Source organism: Glandiceps talaboti, chromosome 5 (genome assembly GCF_964340395.1).
Source record: "Glandiceps talaboti chromosome 5, keGlaTala1.1, whole genome shotgun sequence".
NCBI lineage: Eukaryota > Metazoa > Hemichordata > Enteropneusta > Spengelidae > Glandiceps > Glandiceps talaboti.
Window position 1 is genome coordinate 521,104 of NC_135553.1, and position 25,677 is coordinate 546,780.

The following is a 25,677-nucleotide window of genomic DNA, read 5'->3' on the forward strand; positions in this document are numbered from 1 at the left end:
ATGAGCATGTATAATTCTTTACACCAAATTTACAAGATCAGAATTAATTAAAGCGTTTATGTCTGATGCCAATGTTTTTATTAAAGTATTAAATCATTTAAAAGTTTTTAGTCTTCCTGAACTAGTTGATTAACACTGTAACCGTAGTAACACATAGATGAATGAGATCCAACCTACCCCTTACACAGAAAGATTCAATGATTGATGGTAATCTATATTACTGTCAATTACTTGAGTTCCAGAACAAATCTTTCATTTCAACCTAACCCTGTATATGTTTTATACACAATTTGTACACACCTATGGACACAGACACAAACCAAAATACTGATTCATTTGTTGAAATAGAGGCCAATAATCACAATTATATACAAAAAATTAAGTCCATTTTCCTAACTTATAAAACAAGGTAACATGGACTTGAATATATTGTGATGAATACATTGATGAGAAAATGATGTCAACTAAACAGTGTAAGCCATCTACAACTTGTAGTCCTATATCATCACTTCATCCCTTTTTACAAAGTATTCTCCTTGAATAAATGGTAATAGTGAAAGAAGTGCAGTCTGTGACTTCATAGTTCTTGGTGGGCGTTTTAGTTCAATAATGAAACATTCTGATTTCTTATACTATGCCAAACACTAAAGTACATTGATTAATGTCTACTGATGAGGTCAAGTTCTGACCAGGTTTACTGATATAATTTTGGGGTACCAACAATTCAAGAAGTCTTTTTCAAACATATAGCCCAAGTACAGAACTAAAGTATATTTAAGTCAAACCTAGATATCAGATAAAAGCTCACATCTGATAATAATATAAGATTAGACACTTCAACTGATTTTCTGACCTCTCTGTGTACATGTATTACCGTTCATGAGCCATCGTACAAAGAGTGGATTGTTATGACAAGTATGGCTGCCTATCATTCACATTTCATTGCAGCACAAAAGTGAAAGATGTTCCTGCTAATGGTGTGGCAAATCACCTTGTGCCAAGTTCAATGAAATTGGACAATGTATGTCAGATATTGCTTAACACCCCCCCCCCACACACACACACACACACACACAGACACACACACAGACACACACACACACACACACACACACACACACACACACACACACACACACACACACACACACACACACACACACACACACACACACACACACACACACACATTACTAAAGTTCCTGTGTTGGGTCTATTAACTGCTAGTCTCAATCACCAAGCCTTTTATGTATAATCTCAGCTCACAAAACTGAGGTATGATCAACCTACTCTACTATTCATTCTGTGTAATTTGTCCACATCAAGGTCAAACAAGTGTTATGCATGTTTATTTTGAACACCAACAATAGCTGAAAATGGGGTGTCAGTTACAGACTGTGCCACTGTAAGGTATAGATTTCTACTTTATATTCACCTTGAAATCTGCATTATCAACACATGTATAGAAATCTGCATAATTAGCATGCATGTATAATGAAACCATCAAAGGATAAGCTGGTTATATATATTTACATCGTGAGATCCAAGTTTCCTCTATACTGTCAGTATAAGTTGCATTGGCAGTTAGTCTGGAAACAGCTTAAAACTCTAAGCGCAGTGCATATTAAAATCAATAGATTCATATACAATAATTTGAATATTTGTGACTCAAGATAGGTAACCATGAAGTATAATTGACCTTGAAATAAACTTTTAGGACAAAACTGGCCTTTATATTAGTCATATCAAGATTAAAATATCAGAAATTATTAGAAAGGATATAATTGAAAACGTTGCTAGAAACTACAACCATAGTTGAATTGTACATATTTTCTGTGATATTGAAAGTTTGACTTTGAGTTTTTGTTTGACCTTGAAGAGTGATAAAGGTCAAACTAGTGTACATCAGTGTAGAGTACTTGACACGTGAACAAGGTGTCTAAATATATACATTACATACGACTGTGAGTCAGGCTATTTATATTTACTCTTAAAATGGAATGAAATCTTTTTTCAAGAGTGCAAATTATGGCTTTGGATATATCTTTGTGCTTGGTTGAACAGAATCATTTGTAGATGACAGAAATAGTTGTACACAGATGTAGTCATGGAACGTAATGTAGTAGATGGCCCTGGGCAGTCCTAGTGGGGAATAAAATGACGAACCATTTCAAACATAGTTAGTTATTTAAAAAGATACAGTTTTAAGTGAAAACATGGTCTGCTCTATTCATATACACACCCTCTGAGAGATGGTTAAGTTACAATAGCTGTATGAAAATCACCAATCTCTCCACATCATCTGTCAGAGTGGAGCATGGGACAAGAATTATGCATTACCATGGCACCCATTCTGACAGTCTCACATGATAGTTTTCACCAAATTCTTGCATTATTAAGTGTGCTTGATATTACAAGGACAAAGAGTTCTATTTGAAATCGTGTTATCATGATAACCGGGGGAAACTGTCAACTTCTCCAACTTCTGTCACTGTCTGTTCATTCAGGCTGTATGATAACTTATACTTCAATCTTACTTTTTCCTGAAAGAAAATACAATAATTGAATATTAACAGAATGTGATTATAAAGACACAGCAATCCTTGTTTTGAACTACTATCACTATGGCAATGTTCTAGGGGTTATGAGTCTATGAGAATGTCATTTGGAGAGATTTCATAGAACAGGCAACAATTAGCCATACTCCTATTGACCAAGGAACCATCCTGTTTGTCAAATGAATTATCTATCATCAACAATTAAGATTTCTGTCACTTGACTTGAAAAATACCTTATTTGGATTGGATAACAGCATGACTTGAAACATACCTTATTTGGATTGGCTAACAGCATGACTTGAAAAATAACTTATTTGGATTGGATAACAGCATGACTTGAAACATACCTTATTTGGATTGGCTAACAGCATGACTTGAAGCATACCTTATTTGGATTGGCTAACAGCATGACTTGAAACATACCTTATTTGGATTGGCTAACAGCATGATTTGAAACATACCTTATTTGGATTGGCTAACAGCATGACTTGAAACATACCTTATTTGGATTGGCTAACAGCATGACTTGAAACATACCTTATTTGGATTGGCTAACAGCATGACTTGAAACATACCTTTGGATTGGCTAACAGCATGACTTGAAACATACCTTATTTGGATTGGCTAACAGCATGACTTGAAACATACCTTATTTGGATTGGCTAACAGCATGATTTGTGTTATTGCTGCTGGTGGCAGAATTGGGTTAAAGGCTGGCAATTCAGATGCTGATGGAGGTTGTAGTTTCACTTTCATCACCTATAATATAAAGTAACATTTCAAATCAATTATTGTACTTGGCAATTTCACATTATACAATTCATAAATGGACACTTACAGCTGTATACATAGTCTTTAGAATGACTTAGTAAATGTATTTCATAAATGGACACTTACAGCTGTATACATAGTCTTTAGAATGACTTAGTAAATGTATTTCATAAATGGAAACTTACAGCTGTATAGTCTTTAGAATGACTTAGTAAATGTATTTCACAAATGGAAACTTACAGCTGTATAGTCTTTAGAATGACTTAGTAAATGCATTTCATAAATGGAAACTTACAGCTGTATACATAGTCTTTAGAATGACTTAGTAAATGTATTTCATAAATCGAAACTTACAGCTGTATACATAGTCTTTAGAATGACTTAAAGTAAATGTATTTCATAAATGGAAACTTACAGCTGTATACATAGTCTTTAGAATGAATTTAGTAAATGTATTTCATAAATGGAAAATTACAGCTTTATACATAGTCTTTAAAATGACTTAGTAAATGTACTTCTATCATATTTGACCAACTAACTTATTGCTTTCATTACCCTTTCAATTCTAATTATCAAAACCCTTTTATTGTCTGATTCCAAGTCACAAACACGTTTGTAAGGGCACTTGATTACTCACAAGACTGTCCCAGAAAGGACATGAAGTAGTAAACATACTTATGACATGAACTGAAAACGATACATATACATTTTTGTCAAGTTTTAGATTATTTATTATTAATTACTGGTAATCTTTAAAACTAATTTCCCCTTCTATTTTTCCTTTCTTATTTTCAACACATGTTCAAAGTCTCCTACAAAAAAAAAATCAGAGGGGTTGTAAACAGTGAATGAGAGTGAATCTGAGACCGTATTTGAGACTCTCAACGGGCTCAAAAACTGTAAATGCGACTTATTCTGAGACCATCCAGCTACTACGGTAGTACCGTATGACTTTATCATTCACATCTAACTGTATAACGATCACAGTGGGTGACTGCTGAATTTTCGCCATGATGAATATCTACGCAACAATATGAAGTAGACAAACTTACATAATGTTTATGATATGTACTAGCAGCAACGACATGCTCCATTGATCTGCAGTGCCATTGGCAGCTTGGAAGACTACATTTTTAACATGACAGACTTACTTCAGGAACTGCAGCTTGGAAGACTACATTTTTAACATGACAGACTTACTCTAGGTACTGCAGCTTGGAAGATTACATTTTTAACATGACAGACTTACTTCAGGAACTGCAGCTTGGAAGATTACATTTTTAACATGACAGACTTACTTTAGGAACTGCAGCTTGGAAGATTACATTTTTAACATGACAGACTTACTTTAGGAACTGCAGCTTGGAAGATTACATTTTTAACTGGTGATGGATTAGAACTCATAGTGGATACAACAACTACCAAAACATCAGGTCTGGGTGAATCCTTCGCAAAGTGGAAAACTGTCCTAACATTATTCTTGTCATATGTTGTGATAGGGGCATGGCCACCTGCAAAAGTCATGTTATCACAATTATAAAATATCTGTGTACAAACATATCTAAATCTACTAAAACCATTTGTGAAATATTGAGTTTATAAATGTTATTGTAATACAAATATGACAGACCCTAGCTGGGTCAAAAGGCATTGCTGAAGGTTTTTATAACAAGATTGAACTCGCCCTGTAGTGTGTGTCTGTGTGTATGTACCCTGTATCATGTATGTGTGTATTGTGTGTGTGTGCATTGTGTATTGTGTCTGTCTGTCTGTCTGTCTGTCTGTGTGTGTGTGTGTGTGTGTGTGTGTGTGTGTGTGTGTGTGTGTGTGTGTGTGTGTGTGTGTGTGTGTGAGTGAGTGCATAACCTTTGTAAAACCTTATTATCAAAGTTGTCTTAGGCGAACAAGTTATGACTTACCTGGTTGTACACTTTCTAATGGTACAAAGACATCTGCCAATGAAAGGACTTCTTTACTTGGAGTAGAGGGACCAGACCCTGGTACAGGACTTCCTGGTAAGGTTTGACTTGTTGATATCACTGGTTGTGAAGCTGGTTGTGTAGTGGTGTCTACCAATGGCTGCTGAACTGGTTGAGTGCTGGGTTTTTGGACTGTTGGTTGGTTGCTGCTAGCTTCATTTGGTTTCAATGACGACTGGGATTTACTGTAGTGTAATACGGTGAGAGGTGGAAATATAACAGGCATCATTATACAATATGAGTAGACAGTGAAATGTATATGTCCATGGATACAGAATACATACATTTAAAAGAAGTCTGCAAAGCAATTTCAATGTTGTCTTTGGTAGAGTGAAAGTGTATACTTACGTTGTCTGTTGAACAGTGACCGACTGTTTTGTTTGCTTGGTTGGTTTCTGTACTTGTTCTATCATACTTTTACTGAGTACATCAAGGTCATCAAATGGTGATGGTTTAGGATCTGTATTGGTGGTGGTAGGTGGCGGTGGTTTGGATGACGTTGCTAGTGGACTACTACTACCCATTGGTCTTGCTCCTATTGTATTTGAAAAACCATGTGAGGGCACTGGTCCGCCAATCACACCAGTTGTCATGCCAACACCACCCATTGGCGGTCTCATGACTCCTGCACCAAATGCTCCAAAATTTTGCTGCTACAACAAACAAACAGCAGAAGTCAAACACAGCAAATATGACAACACATCTCAATAGTTAGTCTTCTAGTTGCCCACCATTAATGAATCACAAATGGATGAACTAGTCTTCTCTGTAAGATCACAAGTAACACAGGCGCCAAGCTACTTATATGGTTTTCCTTTACAAATCATACATTGTGAATCACGACATATTTTAAACATTCAGAAAAAAAGTAATCCAATCAACACCAAATGACAGTTAAGTGTATCTACCATACACTATTACAATACGAAGATAAGTGTATCTCCCACATACTGTTACAATACCATGCTAAGTGTATCTACCATATAACATTACAATACCAAGCTAAGTGTATCTACCATATACCGTTACAATACCAAGCTAAGTGTATCTCCCATATACCGTTACAATACCAAGCTAGTGTGTTCATCATCTTGTTAGCATTCAAGTTTAAGTGTATTTTTCTGTAGCCCTTGGATGTAAGGGTTAAAGTACTGGACACTGGGTCATACAGGTACTAGTATATAGTACATGGAACTTTGAGAGTTAAGTTCTTACTTGAGTTGGGAATGCTGTAAATGGCTGAGCTGTGGGTTGTTGATGTTGTTGAAGCTGAAATGGTTGCTGACTTTGTACTGGTACTGTTGTTGCTACCGAGTTCTGCTGTGGTCCACTAAGTAGATCATTCAAGACTGAACTGTAATTTGACTGGGGTTGTTGTGACGTTTTATTATCATCAAAACCTGCCACAAAAAAATAACAATACATTACGAGTTTTAAATATTCTATTAAATCAATTAATAATTTATTGTAATTATAGTTTACACATAACTTTAATTCTCAAGACTTGAGTTTTATTTTATTTTCATTGTTTGTCGGAAGACATTTACTCAGACACATATTAAATACCCTCATTGTCTTTCATGACAATTAAATTTCAGTGACAAGAACCCAGGAGAACCCAAGCAATTTCTGTTTTTGAGTGTATCATGCCTGGGTCTCATGCAAGACATGATATGTGTGAGACAATCTGATTGGTTGTTGTAGTGATCTACAAAGTAAGTAAATTAGCTATTTATAAATAACACTTTTGTATGTGAATGAACCCACAGCCTTTTTGACAGTGCAGCTTGGATGGCACCATAAAAGAGGCTGTGGTTTATAATGATGGTCTCTTTCAAGCCAAGCTTCTGTGATCACAGTGAACCTTGCCAGTGGTTCAAAATAAATTACCCATTTCTCATCCGTATGGTCACTTATAAAGTCTCCAAAAATGTCTGACAAATGAAGGAATAACTTACCTAAAGCTGAAAGTTGATCTTCTAATAGTGCAGCACTTGCTGACTGTGGTGCTTGCTGCGATGCAGTAGTGGATGCTGCTGCTGCTGCTGCTGCTCCTCCATTGGCACCATTAGAGGACTCTGTTGTCAAAGTAGATAACCCTGATGTTGGGTCTGACATCGACATATTCAGCATACTACTATCCACATCAATTAATGAAGAACTATTGCCTGATGAGTTAAAATGGTGAAAACACCCAGCTAAGATGAGGAGTAGGAGCAAGATGATAGTTTGATAGACATGTTTATCAATTTACAGATTATATGAGATTAAATTATTATTATTATTATTGGTGGTGGAAGACCATATCAACATAAAGAAGGTAACACTCATAGCACTCTTGGCAGTGCATCTTGGACAGTGCTGTAAAAGAAGGCCCAGTGTGGTTTACAATGATGCTGAAGCATGGCTGCTAATGAATGAATATGATGCCCAGTTTACGTGATAGCTTTTATATTAAGTTTGTGAGCATTGGCTGATTTCTTTATAGTTAACTCACTTCACTGGATATTTGGTATATGTATAGCAAACCATTGAGGATTTGAAATATTTGCTGTTACAAGTGTCTCTATGCACCAAGAATGATAGCTGCAACCTTAGTTAGTGTTGCCTGTTGACAGCTCATAACCCACCTGTGGTAGATGCTGATGACCCTTGTTCTAATCCAACTGTTGATTTATAGTTGTCCATCACTCGAACCAAAGCATCGTTTGCTTGCAGAACATCATCTTTAAAAGATACAAATCAATACACTCAATAAATATAACCAATATAGTAAACAGGTTATATTAGTCTAATACATGATAATATAGTAAGGGTTGTCAGTATCTGAGCAGTTAATACTAATAAAGCTGTCTTGGGCCTTTTACGACAGCAGTCTGGGTTTGAACCTGGCTAGTGTTGGCAGGCTTTGATTGAAAATTAACCAGATCTGTATGTAAGAATGATGCAGTGAGGGCAATGCTCAGTTTGACACTACAAAACACAGGTATTCCTCAAGTAATTTAGTTTCCTCATGCTTTAACACTAGGGCTCTGTACAAGTGGTAATCATATTTCAATGTCTGACTTTGATATGGATTAGTCGTGCTGAACAAATTAATAATAACTAGTGATGAATAAATTAATAATAACTAGTGATGAATAAATTAATAATATCTAGTGATGTGAATGAATTTTAGGAGGAAAGAACAAAATATTGGTTTGTAGGAAAAACTTTCTGCTGACTCCCATGAGGCAATGTGGCCTACAGCAAACATACCGTGTAGATCAACTTGATACTTCTCTGAAATAGCAAGTAATTGCAGGTGATGTAAAATCATGGAATGACTGAGAGTCTGTCTCCAGAACCCATAGTTAAGAAATTTCCTAGAGTGGCATTCCCCTTAAAGACTGAACAAATTAGTACAAAATCAGGTGTGAGCCTGAAATATCTTTATTTTCACAATGAACATTTTCTATTCACTGTATTTTTTTTCACCAACTCAAGTCCTACAAGAGTTGACATATTGTGACTTACTAAGTTCATCATCCTTGTCGTCAACATCACTAGCTAGTGTAAATAATTTGGGTCCTACAAGAGTTGACATATTGTGACTTACTAAGTTCATCATCCTTGTCGTCAACATCACTAGCTAGTGTAAATAATTTGGGTCCTACAAGAGTTGACATATTGTGACTTACTAAGTTCATCATCCTTGTCGTCAACATCACTAGTTAGTGTAAATAATTTGGGTCCTACAAGAGTTGACATATTGTGACTTACTAAGTTCATCATCCTTGTCGTCAACATCACTAGCTAGTGTAAATAATTTGGGTCCTATAAGAGTTGACATATTGTGACTTACTAAGTTCATCATCCTTGTCGTCAACATCACTAGCTAGTGTAAATAATTTGGGTCCTATAAGAGTTGACATATTGTGACTTACTAAGTTCATCATCCTTGTCGTCAACATCACTAGCTAGTGTAAATAATTTGGGTCTCATCCTTTCACAAGCTTCATACAATTCCTAAAATATGACACAATGGAAACATCATGAATTATTCATTGTGAAACATATATAAAACAAATGCCAGCTCTGTAAGTACCAGTGATTCAAATTATATGTGATTTGCATGGGAAGTGATTGTTAGTGGTTTTCAGAAGGCTGTGGGAAGTGATTGTTAGTGGTGATCAGAAGACTGAAGGAAATATGGTATTGGAAAAAAACTTACCTTTTTAGGTCTTTTTTTATCATTAGGTACTTTGTATATTTTACCTTTGTGTACTTATACCTTTTTATTATTGTTTTTCTGATATGTGGACATTTTAAAGGTTTTTCAAATGGTGTATTCATTGTCTGTTTATTCCTGTCAGTTGTACAGAGTGTTGTGATTATTTTAATGAAATATGCTTTACAAGAAATAAAGATTAAGAATAAGATTGAATAGTCTAGATCTAGATCTACCCCTGGTACCAAATCATCTCTTCACCCTGTCTACTAGCTCAATGAGAAATCATGAACCAAATGTTGTTCATGCAAATGAGTAAACCTCCAACTCTTAGAATGATGTAAACAATGTATAAGTAGCATTCTGATCTGACAAATATACCATATTTGGACATTAAGTAACTGCCTCCAATAAACAGTAATTATTTGGACATGATGTTAATGAGTGTGTGGGTTGATACAGTTGATTTGAAATTTCATCTCAGGACCTCATCCGCCTAGATGTAAAGAGAGATCTTGAGATTTGATACCACAGATAGCACTAGTCTGACTAGTTACTGAAATGAAATGAATTAAAGTGTGACTGTTATCAGAGATTACAATATTATTACATCAAAATAATGCTACAAATATTGCACTACAATTTAATATTAAACATAAAGGATAGATATGTTGAGTGACAGTAGATACAAACATGATAGCAACATGTTATTTCAGATGAACACATTACGAAAACAGGAGAATTCACATGACACATTAACAACACAACAGATCTCTTGAACCGAACATACAATATTACATAACATAACATAATTCACAACACAACTTGATTAAGCAGCAATAAACACAACATAATAATTAATTAACTACTCTAGGTTGGCACATTACATAACAAATTGACATGTCACTTGGCACAAAGAACATGACAATCTACATGACAAAATGCAGCAATTTGACAATTCAGTTAAAATGTACAGAAACAAATGGATTCATCTTATAAAAATATGACAATTCATTTAAACGTAGTAAAAACACATTTCACATGGTATAACTATAATATGATAATTCCATTCATTATAACTTCATAGAAACAAAACAATTCACATGATACAACATATTATGATCTTCCATGTAACATACATGAACATTCATTTAAACTTGAGAGAAGCATAAATTCAAATCGTATAACACAGTATGACAATCCATATCACACAGTATGACAATCCATATCACACAGTATGACAATCCATATCACACATCAAGTCATGACAATTTACAGTCTGGTGATATCCTGTATCTCAGACCACTAAATAGATTTAGTGGTCTGAGCCTGTATCGAATCTCAAGATATCTCTTTGGGATCAGAGATGATTCAATACCATGTTAGCACCAAGACAATTCAGATTCGATGTCATGTTAGCACCAAGACAATTCAGATTCGATGCCATGTTAGCACCAAGACAATTCAGATTCGATGCCATGTTAGCACCAAGACAATTCAGATTCGATGCCATGTTAGTACCAAGACAATTCAGATTCAATACCATGTTAGCACCAAGACAATTCAGATTCGATGCCATGTTAGCACCAAGACAATTTACCATCTTTAGCACCAAGACAATTCAGTGCAACAACAAAGAAATTTGCCAACTTACCTTCATCAAATCTAACTCAGCATCACTAGTTACACCAGGTGTGTAATGTAACAACATTTCATTCAATAATTTCACATTATTATTACATGTTTCTAATTCTGTCAGTCTTCTCGATACCTTCTCCATTCTGTTAGAATCTTCCTTCACCATATTTTTAATCAATCTGTTAGCTGCCTGTAAATCTTCTGGATTTTTACTTTTTAATAGTCGATCTAATAACTGTGTAAATGTCAAGAAACAAACAACAAATCTGGTTGGATTGAAATCTACACAAACAAAAACATATTTTGATATGAGATGAAAGATCAAAATCCCAGTAACTGTAACTAATTTTCAATTTTAACATTTTTTGTTAATTTTTACCCACTGAAAAATACATTCTAACTGTTTTCGCAAATGTTTCAATACTTCTCACTAGCTGAATTACTTCATTAATAATCATTGATGGAATTGTGTACACTGGCTTGATGTCCATATATAAACAGTGGTGAGTCAGATATAAATCCAAATTACCAGTTTGTCAACAAAGTGTAATTTTGGGGGGGGGAATATTTATACGATTTGATGATTAGGTGTGATATATACTTCAGCAATCAACATAAATACACAAGTCAAGAATAAGAATTCAAATGATGAAAAATTGAAAAATATGACTACTATTGTTCTTGTTACAGCTACTGGGAAAAGCCTACTGTTGGATGTTGAAAAATTACCAGCATTATTCTCATTTATATCTAACATTAACAAATTGTATAGTTATCTTTTATTAATATTTCAAACAAACAACCCAGCGGGTGTATTTTGTATCTGTGTTGTAACTTGTATGGCTCTCCAATGCAAACAGACAATAAACACAATGTATATAAAAATCATTGGCCCTGCACATGCATGACAACTTTGACATTACATCACTGGCCCTGCAACATGCATGACAATTTTGACATTACATATATACAATATATCCAGGTAACATGCAGAAATTCATCTCAATGTAAGTGACTATTTTTGCATGAACAGTTTTTCAACCATGCATATACCAGTTTTAATCTTTACACAAAGATTCAAACCCTTTGCTTCTAATGAAATACAAATTTGACATCCAGCTGATTTCTATACTTAATCAAAAGAGGCATAACTAAAAACCAACACATTTACAAAGCACACAGATTTGAGGGTTATTTGAAAGCTAGGACAACCCTTGACTTACATGCAATCTTACAGATTTATATTAAACAGTAATGATGGAGACTGAGAGTCAAAACTAGATTTCATTCACTGCTTCTCTTTCACACATCATTAGTCTGGGTAACCTTGACATTCAATTCTACTTCTGATTAATTTAACCATGTCACATACCATCCTAGTCAACATCAGCATATAAATGTGTTCAAGAATGTTATAACTGCATGTGATATAGGTTATATGCTCAAGTATTGCTACAAATATGAAGGGTTCCCCTGTACATATAATATGTCATCAGATAAATATGATGTCCCCCTGTACATGTAGTACAATGATGTCATTCAATAAATATGATGGGTTACCCTGTACATGTATTAATGTCATCAGATATATGGTGAGTTTCCCCCTGTACATATAGTATAATAATGTCATTCAATAAATATGATGGGTCCCCCTGTACATGTAGTCTAATAATGTCATCAGATATATGGTGAGTTCCCCCTGTACATATAATATGTCACCAGATAAATGGTGAGTTCCCCTGTACATATAATATGTCACCAGATAAATAATGGTGAGTTCTCCCTGTACATGTGTTACAACGGCAATTATTTCATCTCTAATAGATAAACTTCCTGACATAATGACCATTGGTCTGATCACTGTGGTCCTTAACTAATGATGACAGCACTTCTTGCTACCATCTAAAGAATACTGATTGATCAAATACTGATTGTCTGCACTGTGAGGATAATACCAGTCTATACATAATGAAACTAGTAGAATCTAAATATAAAACAGGACTAAAAGCACACTTGATAATGATCAGATGACAACAATCATGGTATTATAGACTTGTCTTATCCTACGATCTATTTAGTATTTGATAGTTGCTGTTTGTTTTCATGATTCACATGTTCTTTGTTGTTTTGGTTTTGTACTGGAGGTCCTAATTTCATTAGCAACATGCATATCGCTATGGTTACACTGTAACAATGTACTTTTTAAGGTATCACCTTCTCAGACTATGCTCAAAGCAATACCCATGCCACAGACCTAAAATGTAATAGTACAACCCCTTATACATAAGTACATCAACTCTCTGGGTGCATACAACCCGTAATGCCTCTCTATAAGCACTCAGCAACCTCTGTCCTGCAGGTCTCCATTTATAAAGCTAGGCTATATACAGAGCTTCAAAACCCTTACAAGCCACACTAGCCACTAACCCCATCAAGATTTCATATGTACACATCACTAAACTCTGACTTATTCATACTGAAAATACTCTCATGTTGTATGTAAAATTCTCTTTGTTTCTAAGTGACATGAAGCTACTATTATCCATTACCTGTAGATCATCCTGAGTGCATGAAAATGAAGGGTGACCAAAATGCCAAAAAACCATGGAATAAAAAACAGTGAAGGTACGATGGGACAGTGTGAATCAACATCCCACTTATACATTTCTATCATTGTTCTAATGATATATACCTTCCTCCTTGTTGTGGCATTCACAAGTATTCAAGATATACATTAAACATTTGAAAATACACAAAGTTGAATGTAACTAAACACAATAATAATGTCCTATCATCCAATGCAAATAATATTAATCTGTAGTATAAGATGGGTCATCAGTGCTGGCCTTCACTTATACAGGAGACTGTGCAATAGAATTACAACCAGTGACAGGCAAGCACCAAAAGTAAGCAACTGAATTAGAATAATAACATTTGACATAGGCATATATATATATATATATATATATATATATATATATATATATATATATATATATATATATCAGGAGTTATTTTTCAAGTACTTTTTGTATATGTATATTATCAGTTTTTCTTACTCAAGCTTGTTTTAGTTTTCAAATGAAACTTGATTTGTAAATTTCAAATGAATTCAATCATTCAAAATAAAAATATTGAATGCCTGAACATTGATTGAGAATAACCACTGTCTAACAGGCAAAACTGAGTACTTGACTGTAACATGAACAGTCATTGGAATATGATATTTCCTGCAACATGGTTAACTTCCATTCATACAGTGAAAAAGAAGATATTCTAGACAGCCACTGTGAGATTCATCACATTTAGCTGTGTTAAGGTGTCATTCACATTTTTTTGCTACAATATTAAAACTTGCTCTAGACTTGATAGAGCTGGTACATTACAAAGTATGTACAATGTATGCTACAATTTGGAATGCAATCAGTAAATTACAAGCAAAGTTATAAGCTTGGGTTAGGAGTAATTTCACACAAGTGTAGCTTTTTAAAACTCACAAAGTCTTGTGAAATAAATAATTTACATTGTACTTTTACTTTCATTTGCCATGATTAATAAAATTTGCCTTTCCTGAGTGTCAAACACAGGAAATTTGTAATCCCTCCGTAACATGTTTCTTTTCTCTTTTTACCGGACAATACAATCGATTAAATATCGTCTATTGTCACATGCACATTGTAACAACACAGCCTATTGGGTAAATGTACATTGTATCAACACAGCCTATTGGGTAAATGTACATTGTATCAACACAGCCTATTGGGTAAATGTACATTGTAACAACACAGCCTATTGGGTAAATGTACATTGTAACAGCACAGCCTATTGGTAAATGTACATTGTAACAACACAACCTATTGGTAAATGTACATTGTAACAGCACAGCCTATTGGTAAATGTACATTGTAACAGCACAGCCTATTGGTGAATGTACATTGAAACAACACAGCCTATTGGTAAATGTACATTGTAACAGCACAGCCTATTCAATTGGTATAAATGTATTTTGTAATAGCACAGACTATTGGACAATGGTGTATGTACAGAGCCTGGTACATACACACTGTAACAGCACAGCCTATTGGTACTTGCAAACTGCTACAATTCAGACTATTGGTACATTGTACATGTAGCACATTGTAACAACACAGCCTATGGTATGTGCACATTGTAACAAAACAGATTATTGGTACAATCACATAGTAACAGCACAGTCTATTGGTACAATCACATAGTAACAGCACAGTCTATTGGTGCAATCATATAGTAACAGCACAGTCTATTGGTGCATGCATACTAACAAAGCTGCCAAGTGACAACACTGAACACAACAAAACAATCAAAAAATAACATCAAGTGTAAAAATACAACACAAATAGCTTTCTAGTGCTAAAACACATTCCTTTCATATAACATCTTGTTACATTTAAACAATTGTATCAAAGTTGGTACTGGGATAGAGACTGTAAATTTTCATACATCCAAAATTACCACTTCAATAAAAACATCCCAAAGTTCCAACCTACAAAAAGCTTTAAAATGCCATTCTAAGCCATATTTCAACTTTGATGTGACAACACAATTCATTGGTTCAGTGAAACAACAGCACCGAACAGTCTTAAAAAGAGTCTCATCAGCCCTTAAAAACAGGTCAATATTTACCTTAGCTTTGTCGTCATCTTCAAACAATGTATTCTTAGGTCTTGGTGGAGGTGGAGCCTCATATGTTTTATCTAGGTATGTAGGATCTGTTTTCACTATTCCTGTGAACATATAGATAAAGAATTTCTTACAGGGTTTACAACAGTCGAGTCAAAAGCTGACATTCTGGTTAATATTATAAAACATCTTCTAACTTGATTAAATAAAGCACTGACATAATAGGATTAGCACCTAATGTGTGATCAGAAGTAAACTTTAACTTCCATTCCTAAATTCTTAAATATATAACTCTTTACATTACTAAAACAAAATATTGTTGACTTGGAATGCTCAGCGATACAAAGTACAAATACTGAACAATTTCATCTCAAAGATATGCAAATTTCTTTTTTTTTTCTTGTTTCCAATCTTCAGTCAAAGGTTTTTTGCAATAATTAGTGTTTGGTTTGTACAGTATAGGTTTGGTGATTACATTTTCAGTTCCCAAAGCAACATTTCTCAGAGATGTTCTACCCCAGAGGAAATATTGTTGTAAACATAAAAGCAAAGCTTAAAGTTGTTAGTGATTTCTGCAGTGAAATCTGCACCTTGCCTTTCAAAACAAATATTTCACAAAGATTCACTTATTGTGAACTTGCCCTGACCCCTGACTTGTAAAGACATCATTATGAAATATCACATACCTTGTTTTTTCAGCATCTGATATGCATCTCCAATCTTGGTTTCATGTGGCAAGCCAATACTCCAACTAAATATCAATTCTATAACTCTGGTTTTTACTCTCTCTGTTGTCTTCTCCCCTAGGTACTATAGTCAAAAATATCAACTGTAACTCATTGCATTTTGTAGTAATTTCTTCTCCAATATGACATTAATAAATCTAAATTTAATGATTTTATGAGATTTTGAAATATAAACTGTTTTCATGTTACCTTGTATTACCACATACAGTATATATAAGTTTGCCATTGTAACTGTGTTGATGTGTGTGTTTGTAAATTAGTATGACTGGATAGTCAGTTTCTCGGCTAATTGTTTCTATGTCTGTCTGTATGTGTGCAGCTGTGTGTATAACTGTGTCTGTGTTTTCTGTTTGTGAGCAGCACTGAGTCTGTGACAGGTTGTATCCATGATGTGTGTGTGTGTGTGTGTGTGTGTGTGTGTGTGTGTGTGTGTGTGTGTGTGTGTAATTGTGTGCGCTGAATATGTGCATACTTTGAGTAGTTCATTATATATGGATATATAATTCAATTGTACAGTGTGTTACAATATAATAACCAACTTAATATACAGCTAATGATAATCAATACAAAACAACAACATTTATATATAGTATCATGTTAAAGAAAGATAATCCATTGCGACAGGGTTAAAAGCCCTGGTACTCACATTGCAAAACAAAGTTTTATAATAAGTTATACTAACAGAATCATTCTTCTGTTAAGGACAACTTTTTCTATAGCTCTGCCATACAACTATTTTACTATACTATCTCACAGCCTGGCTACTTTTGCAGTGAGCGTCGTTCCCCCCCCCCCCCCATCCCCAATGATTTAGCAAAAGTAGCTGTGAGAGTGTCTACTACTTGTCTAGCCCAAAATTTAATCCAATCCCAACACTGGCCTTTATTTCAACACCATGTGTACAAATTTCTCTCATAGTGTACATCAGTTTAGCTTACCTTTGGAGACACTAATTTGATCAATTCATTCAGAAACCTAAATTTTCCAAGTTCTTGATGAAATCTTCTGCCACAGTTTTTAACACATGCTTCTAAGACAGTGAGTGCCTGCATTGCTTCATTATCTTGTGGTGACTGTATTTTATGAGCTATCAGTTTGGTAGCAATCTGAGGACTGGAAAAACATCATAAAAATTTATTAAATACATTTATAAACAATATGTTAATGTAATTATTGAGTTTTAACACATTAAAATATAGTTCCCATCCACCTCTACAACATACAAATATATCTATATATATATACTAGTAAATTCTTTCATTTGAAGAAATATAAGAAGAAAGTAATGATGGTGAGAAGAATCTAGGAAAAAGCTAATTAGACACACCACCAACTTGCATTGAAACACAAATCTAGTACAGCCCCAATACTTCTCTCAAGCAAAAAAATTAATTCTGAAATTTGAAATATTCCTAAAACACTACAATCAGATACAGATACATGCATGCACACATAATATCACACACAAAACACATGTTATGATTTTAAACAAATATTGTGGTACACTATGTTTCCCTCTGTAAGTTTTTCATGTAATTCATTCATTGGTGTCAGTGTTTTGCAAAGGGTTTTGATATCTATCTGAGAGGAATCAGAAAAAAAATGAGTCAAAATATCAAAATATCAAATAACCTAGGGAACTAGGTACATTTTACCCATGCCACTGACCATGTCTTTAACTCAAACATTGATAGGAATCCTGGTAAATGATTGGGAATCACATAGATTTTAACTCAAACACTGAATGGAACTACTCACCCTTCAAGTTCTTTATTGACTTGGTCACAAAATCCAATAATATACTCCCAATCTTCTTCTCGATTGGCAGGATTGGTTGCTTTATCTGTAACAATTAATGAAAATGAATACTTCCTCAAGTATTTGCTGCTGCTGCCTTGAGTGTGGATTGGAACTGAGACTGATACAAAGCCTACACTTCAGAATTCTTGCAGAATGCTTGTTACAGTAATGAAATTACCCTCTTTTCAAAATGACAAACCTAGGAAAACAACCATTCTTTCAATCCCTCCTATACTATTACTTGCCAAAACCATCCATCAAGTAATTTGACTCCAATTTTATATTTCACCTTTTTTTTTTAAAGCTTTACAGTTTCTCAAACATTTTCTTTCTTTATACTGAAATAACGCTACCTATGGGAAAACGAAAATAAAGGGAAACCTTCCTTATCAGCATATCACCCCCCCCCCCACACACACACACACACACACACACTCGCTAACACTTACACTTACATCTCATAAAAGGTACACGCCCTCATTTCTATTGATTTAGCATTGCCCATGTACTTGTTCAATAATTTTTTTTCATATTGGTGTATTAAATTGGGAGACGACAAGGCTGATCATAGACCGAATACGATTACATCTACCTCCCTGGTAAGGTCATGACGTGTATGTGTGTCCGTATTTTGAAAGCCGGAAAACACGAACGAGATTTCAGACTGTGTGTATGAATCATATGCATTGCTATTGGAGTAGACACTGGACGTTACGTCGCGTCGACAAAGTCGGTTTAAAATGCAATGCATAATCTCATATATAGGATCGAAAATATTGAACAACAAAGATACCAATCGTGAGAAGTTGCATCATGCCAATTTTTGTACTTCGTTTATTTCCTGTTTTGAAAAAATAAAAAATAATAATACTCACTGAGCCACGACTCGAGACTATCTCCATCTTCCGCCATGTTGGACATCTAAAATACCACTTAAGCCCTTGCAAAAAATAAGGTAATCAAGCAGTGATTGTAATGTAAGTAGATTTGAAAGTCGTTTATTGGTACCATAAACAACTTATATTTGTGAGTGACGATTTACTGCAAAAGTGACGGCAGCCCTTTTCACGAAATATTAACGTTAGTGTTGCAAGCGGTCATATTGCAAATATTTTATCGTCTAGGTGGGCCAACCCTCTTTGGTTGAATCGACACATGTACAAAACATTCATGAAGTGATGCTAGGTGTGTCCAGCTGACACCACGATGCGGGTTTATGGGTGTGTTTACATTTCCTTTGTCGATTACATACGCTTCTCTTAGTATAGCATAATTGCCAATCGAAAGTTAGAAATTCGTACCGCTAAAAAAACGAACTGAAGCGTAATCTATCTCTCTCTCTCTCTCTCTCTCTCTCTCTCTCTCTCTCTCTCTCTCTCTCTCTCTCTCTCTCTCTCTCTCTCTCTCTCTCTCTCTCTCTCTCTCTCTCTCTCTCTCTCTCTCTCTCTCCTTTGTTTTGTTTCTGTATATGATTACATTAGTCATATCTTCTCCAATTTTTTTAGTGGTGTATTTTTTTAATTTCAATTTCAATTTAATTAATAAAGTGCTGCTCCTAACCTCAGACCACTATTATAGTGGGTCTGAGTCTACCTAAGCCCCTGATACAAAAGGGATGCAATACATAAATAAACTGTACGTTGTCAGAACATGCATGCAGCTGTCTTCTCTATTTTCTCACCTGTACACTCACTATTAAAGCTTATACTATGGTGCGGGCTTTATCGATATCATTATTATTATTTTTTTATCTATGATGCTATTATATTACACAGATATATACTGTAGGTCATGTAGGTGAGGCGATGAAGCCAACAACGCCATAGTCCTGGATTTTGATCGACTTATAATGTTTGGGAGAAGGAGCTACATCGTCTATATTTTAATGGGGGTATAAGGAAGGGGAGACCTTTAATATACCTCCATATGGTTTAACAGAAAGTCTTTAACATTTAAATGAAATATATTTATGCAGGATAGCTTTAAAAAAAACTCTTACAATACTAAAGTAAATGATGTACTTCTTTCCATTGTGGCCCATTTTCGGTTTCTTTTTCTTTTCTAAAGCAAAATTCTTTGTACAGTGGAAGCCTAATAACTGAAATTAATTTTATCAGGATAATCAACTTTCTGACAACATATTCACGCTAGTACTTTATTTGACACATTCATACACCAGACCATTGAATTATATATAACCCAGTGCAGTGTCCATATAGGGTTGTATTTCCAAAATCGGACAATGTTTACGGAAATCGTTTTGCTATCGGTGTAGTCTAGTTCCTGACTGCCATTATTCCGTATTACGTTATCTTTATACTATGAAGATAATGTAGTACGGAATACGGTCCGTCAGGGACTAGCTACTATCGGTGGGATATAGTTTATAGCGTTAGTTTGAGTGCAAACCCCGGAACGATAAAAAGCCCCACTCAATAGTATTTTCCGGAGCAATCACCGGCGTTGGTATTTTTTGAATATCGTAAATACCTAATAACGTCATTAGTTTGTATTATGATCATCCGAGAATGGAATGTTATCATCCTGGAATAGAATACTAGCTCACAAATGACTGTAGACAAATGCTATATTTCTAAGGGGTTTGATTTTTAGCCTAAAAGAGAAATTGTCTGATTTTTCTAGACCTAATTCTCACTGATTTGGGAAAGTATGTGTATGGTATCTATGAAGAAAAAAATATGTTCAGGGGGGATTTTTAACGGATAAGCACATCCAAGGAAGACAGTGAAAATAAACTCATATATTTAATATTTGTTCAGAGCATGCGATTGTGTGGTTTATAATAATTTAGCATTGAAAACACCACTCATTTGTTAATTTTGAATTGGGATCATTTTTGTCACAACTTTATTAATTCATGTCATTCGACTGATTTTTGCACTACAGGATGATGCATGATGCATGTCTGGGGGGGGGGGCATGTCTCTGACCACAGGGGCACGTATTATTGCTTAGATTGCCGTTTTCTTAGGAAAATATCGTACGAATTCTGCTGCTACAAATGTATCAATCTCTACACTATACTAGTAGAAACACTTTCTCCTAATAGGTAGGAATATATAGTCAAAAGATTGTTATATTTAGTCCGTAGACCTGGAAAAACAACAATCTATGAAATATTACACGCCCCTATGTCTCTGACCTATACAATCATGAGCTCAGGTCTCGGTTACGTATTCTGAACGTACGTTGACCATACGTCGTTGTTGAAGATCGACCTTGGGGGCGCTGTAACATTGAGAGCACATTTCAAAATGGCGAAACATCATCCGGATCTCATCTTTTGTAGAAAGCAACCTGGTGTTGGTAAGTTCCTTACTTTATGTGTCGAGAGATGTTGTTAGATTTCGATATATCATGTAGTCTGACTTTGTAAATTCTAAAGTAGAGAAATCAGTAAACTAACTTTCATATCACGATCACGACTACTATTCTGCTGTGTACAATGAATGCACATGGTTTACATGTAACTTGTAAGTCTTGCTTGCAGACGGTCCCTCAATAGAAGTAGACCGGGGGGACAATGTCAGAATCGAGTCCCGACTTACTCCGGACTAGAACAGTGTTATTTAGACCGCTTTTGACATAGAATATGAATCTGGAAAACAGAAGATTATTTGAATTTGTATACCGATAATTGAAATTTAATCTGTTCTAGATATTTTGAATGAATACGTAACTGCTACATCATTTATAGTGTTATCCATTTCACAATAATAGCTTTGGTGCCATTCTCATTCAGTCCAGTCAGTCCAGTCCAGTCATTGTGTCTGGCTTTGGAAGTTGAAATGTGACAGCTAGACTGTACATAATATAATTGTAATTATGTGTCTAGAATTATGTCCTTATGAAGTATTGACATGTTGCATTGTTGGTGTTTTCTAAGATGTAACAGACTGACTATCGCTGGATAATATACTACGGTGAAATTGATACTCAGACTAACACTGTAAGTCTAGTCCTGCTTGCAGACAGAGTAAGTCCAGTCGGGACTATGTCCCTCCCCTTCAGACGCTTCGTGTGTTTAGGGACATTGTCAGAATCACGTCCCTTACACCATTTGCAAGCAGGACTTCTGTAAGTATTGCCACGTCTCTGCAGCTTATTATAGCTCTGCTTGCACATGGAGTAAGTTGTCCTTTCCTTCTCCGTCCTGCAAAGAGACAGCTATGAAAACTTGGCTTACTAGAAATGCTGGTAACTAAAGAATTAACACACCCTGTGGTCAAGTATTAGCAATATATCAATTATTTAGTAATTTTACCCCGCCGTGGCTACAAAAGTCCCAGTTGCGGTGTTTGTAAGGTGGGACATTTGAAATTACAGTCCGAACTGGAAAACTTCTCATTTCGACACTTTTTGTGATCTTACCAGTGACTACTATCATCAAAGAGATGTAAAATGAGTACACATTCAATCAATTGCTAATATATGGTAGCCAGGTATGAAAATTCTTTTGGTATTGGTGCAACAGCATTTTGCTGGTGTACTCAATATAGGCTGGTTACATTGCTTTTCACAGGACGATGTTGAGCAAAATGCATGCACAGTGCACCATCTGCAAGCAGGACTACTTGTTATGCAGAGGTACATATGACCTACCAATGACAAACTTATTAGCCTTCTATAACTAAAAGGAGAATTAATTTTAGTTATTTTGAAATTCATAGAAATGTTTGGAAGTACAGAATGACTTGCCAATGTGGAGTTTGTAACTAACTTATTATACTATTACTGTGTGAGTTGGTAACAATACTTTCCATTATACATTTCAGCTATTGGGCGACTGTGTGAAAAGTGTGATGGTAAATGTGTGATATGTGATTCCTATGTACGTCCATGTACCCTGGTTAGAATCTGTGATGAGTGTAATTATGGGTCATATCAAGGTCGCTGTGTCATATGTGGAGGACCAGGTGTATCAGATGCCTATTACTGCAAAGAATGTACAATACAAGAAAAAGATGTAAGTAGTCAACAGTAACCATGGTAACACAGTACAGCAATTGAATTAGTCATTGCAAATTTGTATGAATAACTTTATAGTTTATAATGATGGAAGTGGAAAGTGACTGCAATGTCAAATCCTCATATACAATATAAGATCATCAAGTTATATGTGTATATCCTATGGTAGTTTGAAATGTTCACATAACACTTACGTGGAATCATTGAAGATAAAGGGTAGTCTAGAATTGTCTTTCAGCACTGACACCTGAAGTGAAATTACTTCTTTCTTTTTTTTATTTTCTTTCAGAGAGATGGCTGCCCGAAGATTGTCAACCTCGGAAGTGCCAAGACAGATCTCTTCTATGAAAGAAAAAAATATGGCTTCAAGAAAAGATAGATCTCAAGCATTGCCATTTCTTTTTGTTTTTGTTTTAAGTTCCTCTCTTTCTGGAATAGATTGAACTTTGCAAAGTACTAGAATCCATACCAGACTCCTTGTACTGCTATATTCTGGCAAGCTACTCACCTCTTGTGATGTGAGTACTATACTACAACTGTAAGCTGGTATTAGTCTCTTCCATGAGTTATGTTTATTAGGTCAGTCAACATATTAGGTCAATTCTGATAGTATGAGCAAAACAGATACATTTGTACCAGTATTATCAGCGATTACTGGTAACATTTTACTTGTTCCAACTTTGTCAAACTCTGTGGTGTTGGGCATCCAGTATTGTGAAATCAAACATGAACTTTAACCCTTCCTTGCAAGTTTTCACAAATATTCAGTTCATTTCCATGGGCAGACATGGCAAACTATGTTGTCTTATTGGCTGAATCTAGCTGGAAAGTTTTATTGTTTTGGGCACTCTTTAAATCAATTCCCAAACATCATGTGGAGAAATTTAAAGAAGACCCAGTATGAGAGATCTTTCAGGCTAGACTACCTACAAGACTGGCTTGTGTTGAGAAGTGCTATGTATTATATATTACAATTATTGTTTTCTACCATCCACATTACACCAGTGTAACTTTTGACTTTATCTGATGGGAACAACAACAACAACAACAACAACAACAACAACACACATTCATTTCCCAGTAGCTTACTGTAAGCATTCCAATATTCATGTTTACTTCATGTAAACTGTAAATTTTATGAGGTTTCCAGTCCTCAATAAGCAGCCAATTGTGTGTTCTGTTGTCTGTTAAAACTATGTATGTTTTCTTTCCCCAATGATGTCTCCACATATTTCATCAAACTATCACAGAAGGGGTATTCTGACCAACTTCATTTATTTTTTGATGGAATCATATTTTGGAAACACAATTATTTTTCCTCTCCACATAATGGATAAAGAATATACAAATGGCTGTCTTTGTAGGTATTAGTATTTTGCAGACCCATGATGTCAAAAGTAGATTTTAAAAAGGCAGTCATCGGGTGTTCAGTGCTTTCATCAAAGAAGAAAATTAACTTTCACTCTAAGAAGAAATATTAAATCCTGTTTTAAGAAACTGCTGGTAAATGTTATAAACAATCAAGTTTGCTATAGTATTACTCAAGGTAACACAATCAATGTTGCAACATAAACACATCGTAACACAAACACATCAATTAATTCCAATCTCAAATTTTGTGTAACAGGTCATTCATTCCATAGTTCGGAATTTTTTGTTGTGAGCGTAGCTTTCCTTTACTTTTGCCTGGTATGGTTTCTTTAACATTGTGAATTCTATGTCTACTATTTCTAAATAAACATTTTGTATCAAAAGTACTTGGTTATGTGTTCTAGAATGAAATGTGCATATAGGAATTGTCAGACACTATATTTCATGCATGTTTGTATTACCATATCAATCTGTGTGTGTGTGTGTGTGTGTGTGTGTGTGAGTGTGATAAATTCAGTGTGGCATGTGCCATATTTATATCACAAAACCTAATTGGGCACAGTAAAAAAATGACATCAGTAAAAGACCTAGGGATGAGTATGACTTGGCAAAATTGACAAAGTGAGTGTTGAGCACTTTTACGCTCACTTTGTCAATTTCAGGACCCTTACATACCTGTGTTGGGGTTACATTAAGACGAAAAATGACAAATGGATTCCATTCAATGTTGTGAATTGTAAATGTATATATAATTTCCATCATTTTCATTTGACTAAGTCATTTGCATTGTGAAAAGTTCCCACATTTCGAGAACCTGTAGATGTGTTTTTCTTTAACATGTCAGGCCAAATAAAAAAAGTTGTTTGGTTCCAGTTACCTGACTCCACTTAGTTTTTCACGCCAACCCTAAACTTTTTTTTTACATATTCAAGAAAAATAATAATAAAATCAAGAAA

At 34.9% G+C, this 25,677-nt stretch overlaps 2 protein-coding genes across 2 annotated transcripts; one reads left to right on the forward strand and one right to left on the reverse strand.

Moving 5' to 3' along the window:
* Nucleotides 1–1,175: 1,175 nt before the first annotated feature.
* LOC144435105 (ADP-ribosylation factor-binding protein GGA1-like) lies at nucleotides 1,176–19,273 on the reverse strand. Its single transcript, XM_078123663.1, has 15 exons — nucleotides 19,237–19,273; nucleotides 18,320–18,404; nucleotides 17,500–17,674; nucleotides 16,502–16,625; nucleotides 15,819–15,919; nucleotides 11,173–11,391; nucleotides 9,235–9,316; nucleotides 7,939–8,034; nucleotides 7,267–7,386; nucleotides 6,524–6,708; nucleotides 5,657–5,961; nucleotides 5,249–5,493; nucleotides 4,677–4,840; nucleotides 3,207–3,317; nucleotides 1,176–2,543 (listed from the first exon to the last, which is right to left on the reverse strand). The coding sequence occupies exons 1-15, from the start codon at nucleotides 19,271–19,273 to the stop codon at nucleotides 2,448–2,450; spliced, it is 2,145 nt and encodes a 714-aa protein (XP_077979789.1). The 3' UTR covers nucleotides 1,176–2,447.
* Nucleotides 19,274–21,627: 2,354 nt separating this feature from the next.
* LOC144435246 (PHD finger-like domain-containing protein 5A) lies at nucleotides 21,628–25,056 on the forward strand. Its single transcript, XM_078123832.1, has 3 exons — nucleotides 21,628–21,688; nucleotides 23,158–23,348; nucleotides 23,640–25,056. The coding sequence occupies exons 1-3, from the start codon at nucleotides 21,637–21,639 to the stop codon at nucleotides 23,727–23,729; spliced, it is 333 nt and encodes a 110-aa protein (XP_077979958.1). The 5' UTR covers nucleotides 21,628–21,636; the 3' UTR covers nucleotides 23,730–25,056.
* Nucleotides 25,057–25,677: the final 621 nt, after the last annotated feature.

What these genes read in the sequence shown, in the direction of transcription:
- LOC144435105 (XM_078123663.1), bottom strand. Translation starts at nt 19,273, where the DNA reads ATGGCGGAAGATGGAGATAGTCTCGAGTCGTGGCTCA. An exon ending in GTCATCAGCATCTACCACAG is followed by an intron (nt 7,387 to 7,938) that starts GTGGGTTATGAG and finishes CTTTGACAACAG; the next exon opens with AGTCCTCTAATGGTGCCAAT. An exon ending in TGTTAGCCAATCCAAATAAG is followed by an intron (nt 2,544 to 3,206) that starts GTATGTTTCAAG and finishes ATTTTCTTTCAG; the next exon opens with GAAAAAGTAAGATTGAAGTA.
- LOC144435246 (XM_078123832.1), top strand. Translation starts at nt 21,637, where the DNA reads ATGGCGAAACATCATCCGGATCTCATCTTTTGTAGAAAGCAACCTGGT. An exon ending in TAGAAAGCAACCTGGTGTTG is followed by an intron (nt 21,689 to 23,157) that starts GTAAGTTCCTTA and finishes TATACATTTCAG; the next exon opens with CTATTGGGCGACTGTGTGAA. An exon ending in GTACAATACAAGAAAAAGAT is followed by an intron (nt 23,349 to 23,639) that starts GTAAGTAGTCAA and finishes ATTTTCTTTCAG; the next exon opens with AGAGATGGCTGCCCGAAGAT.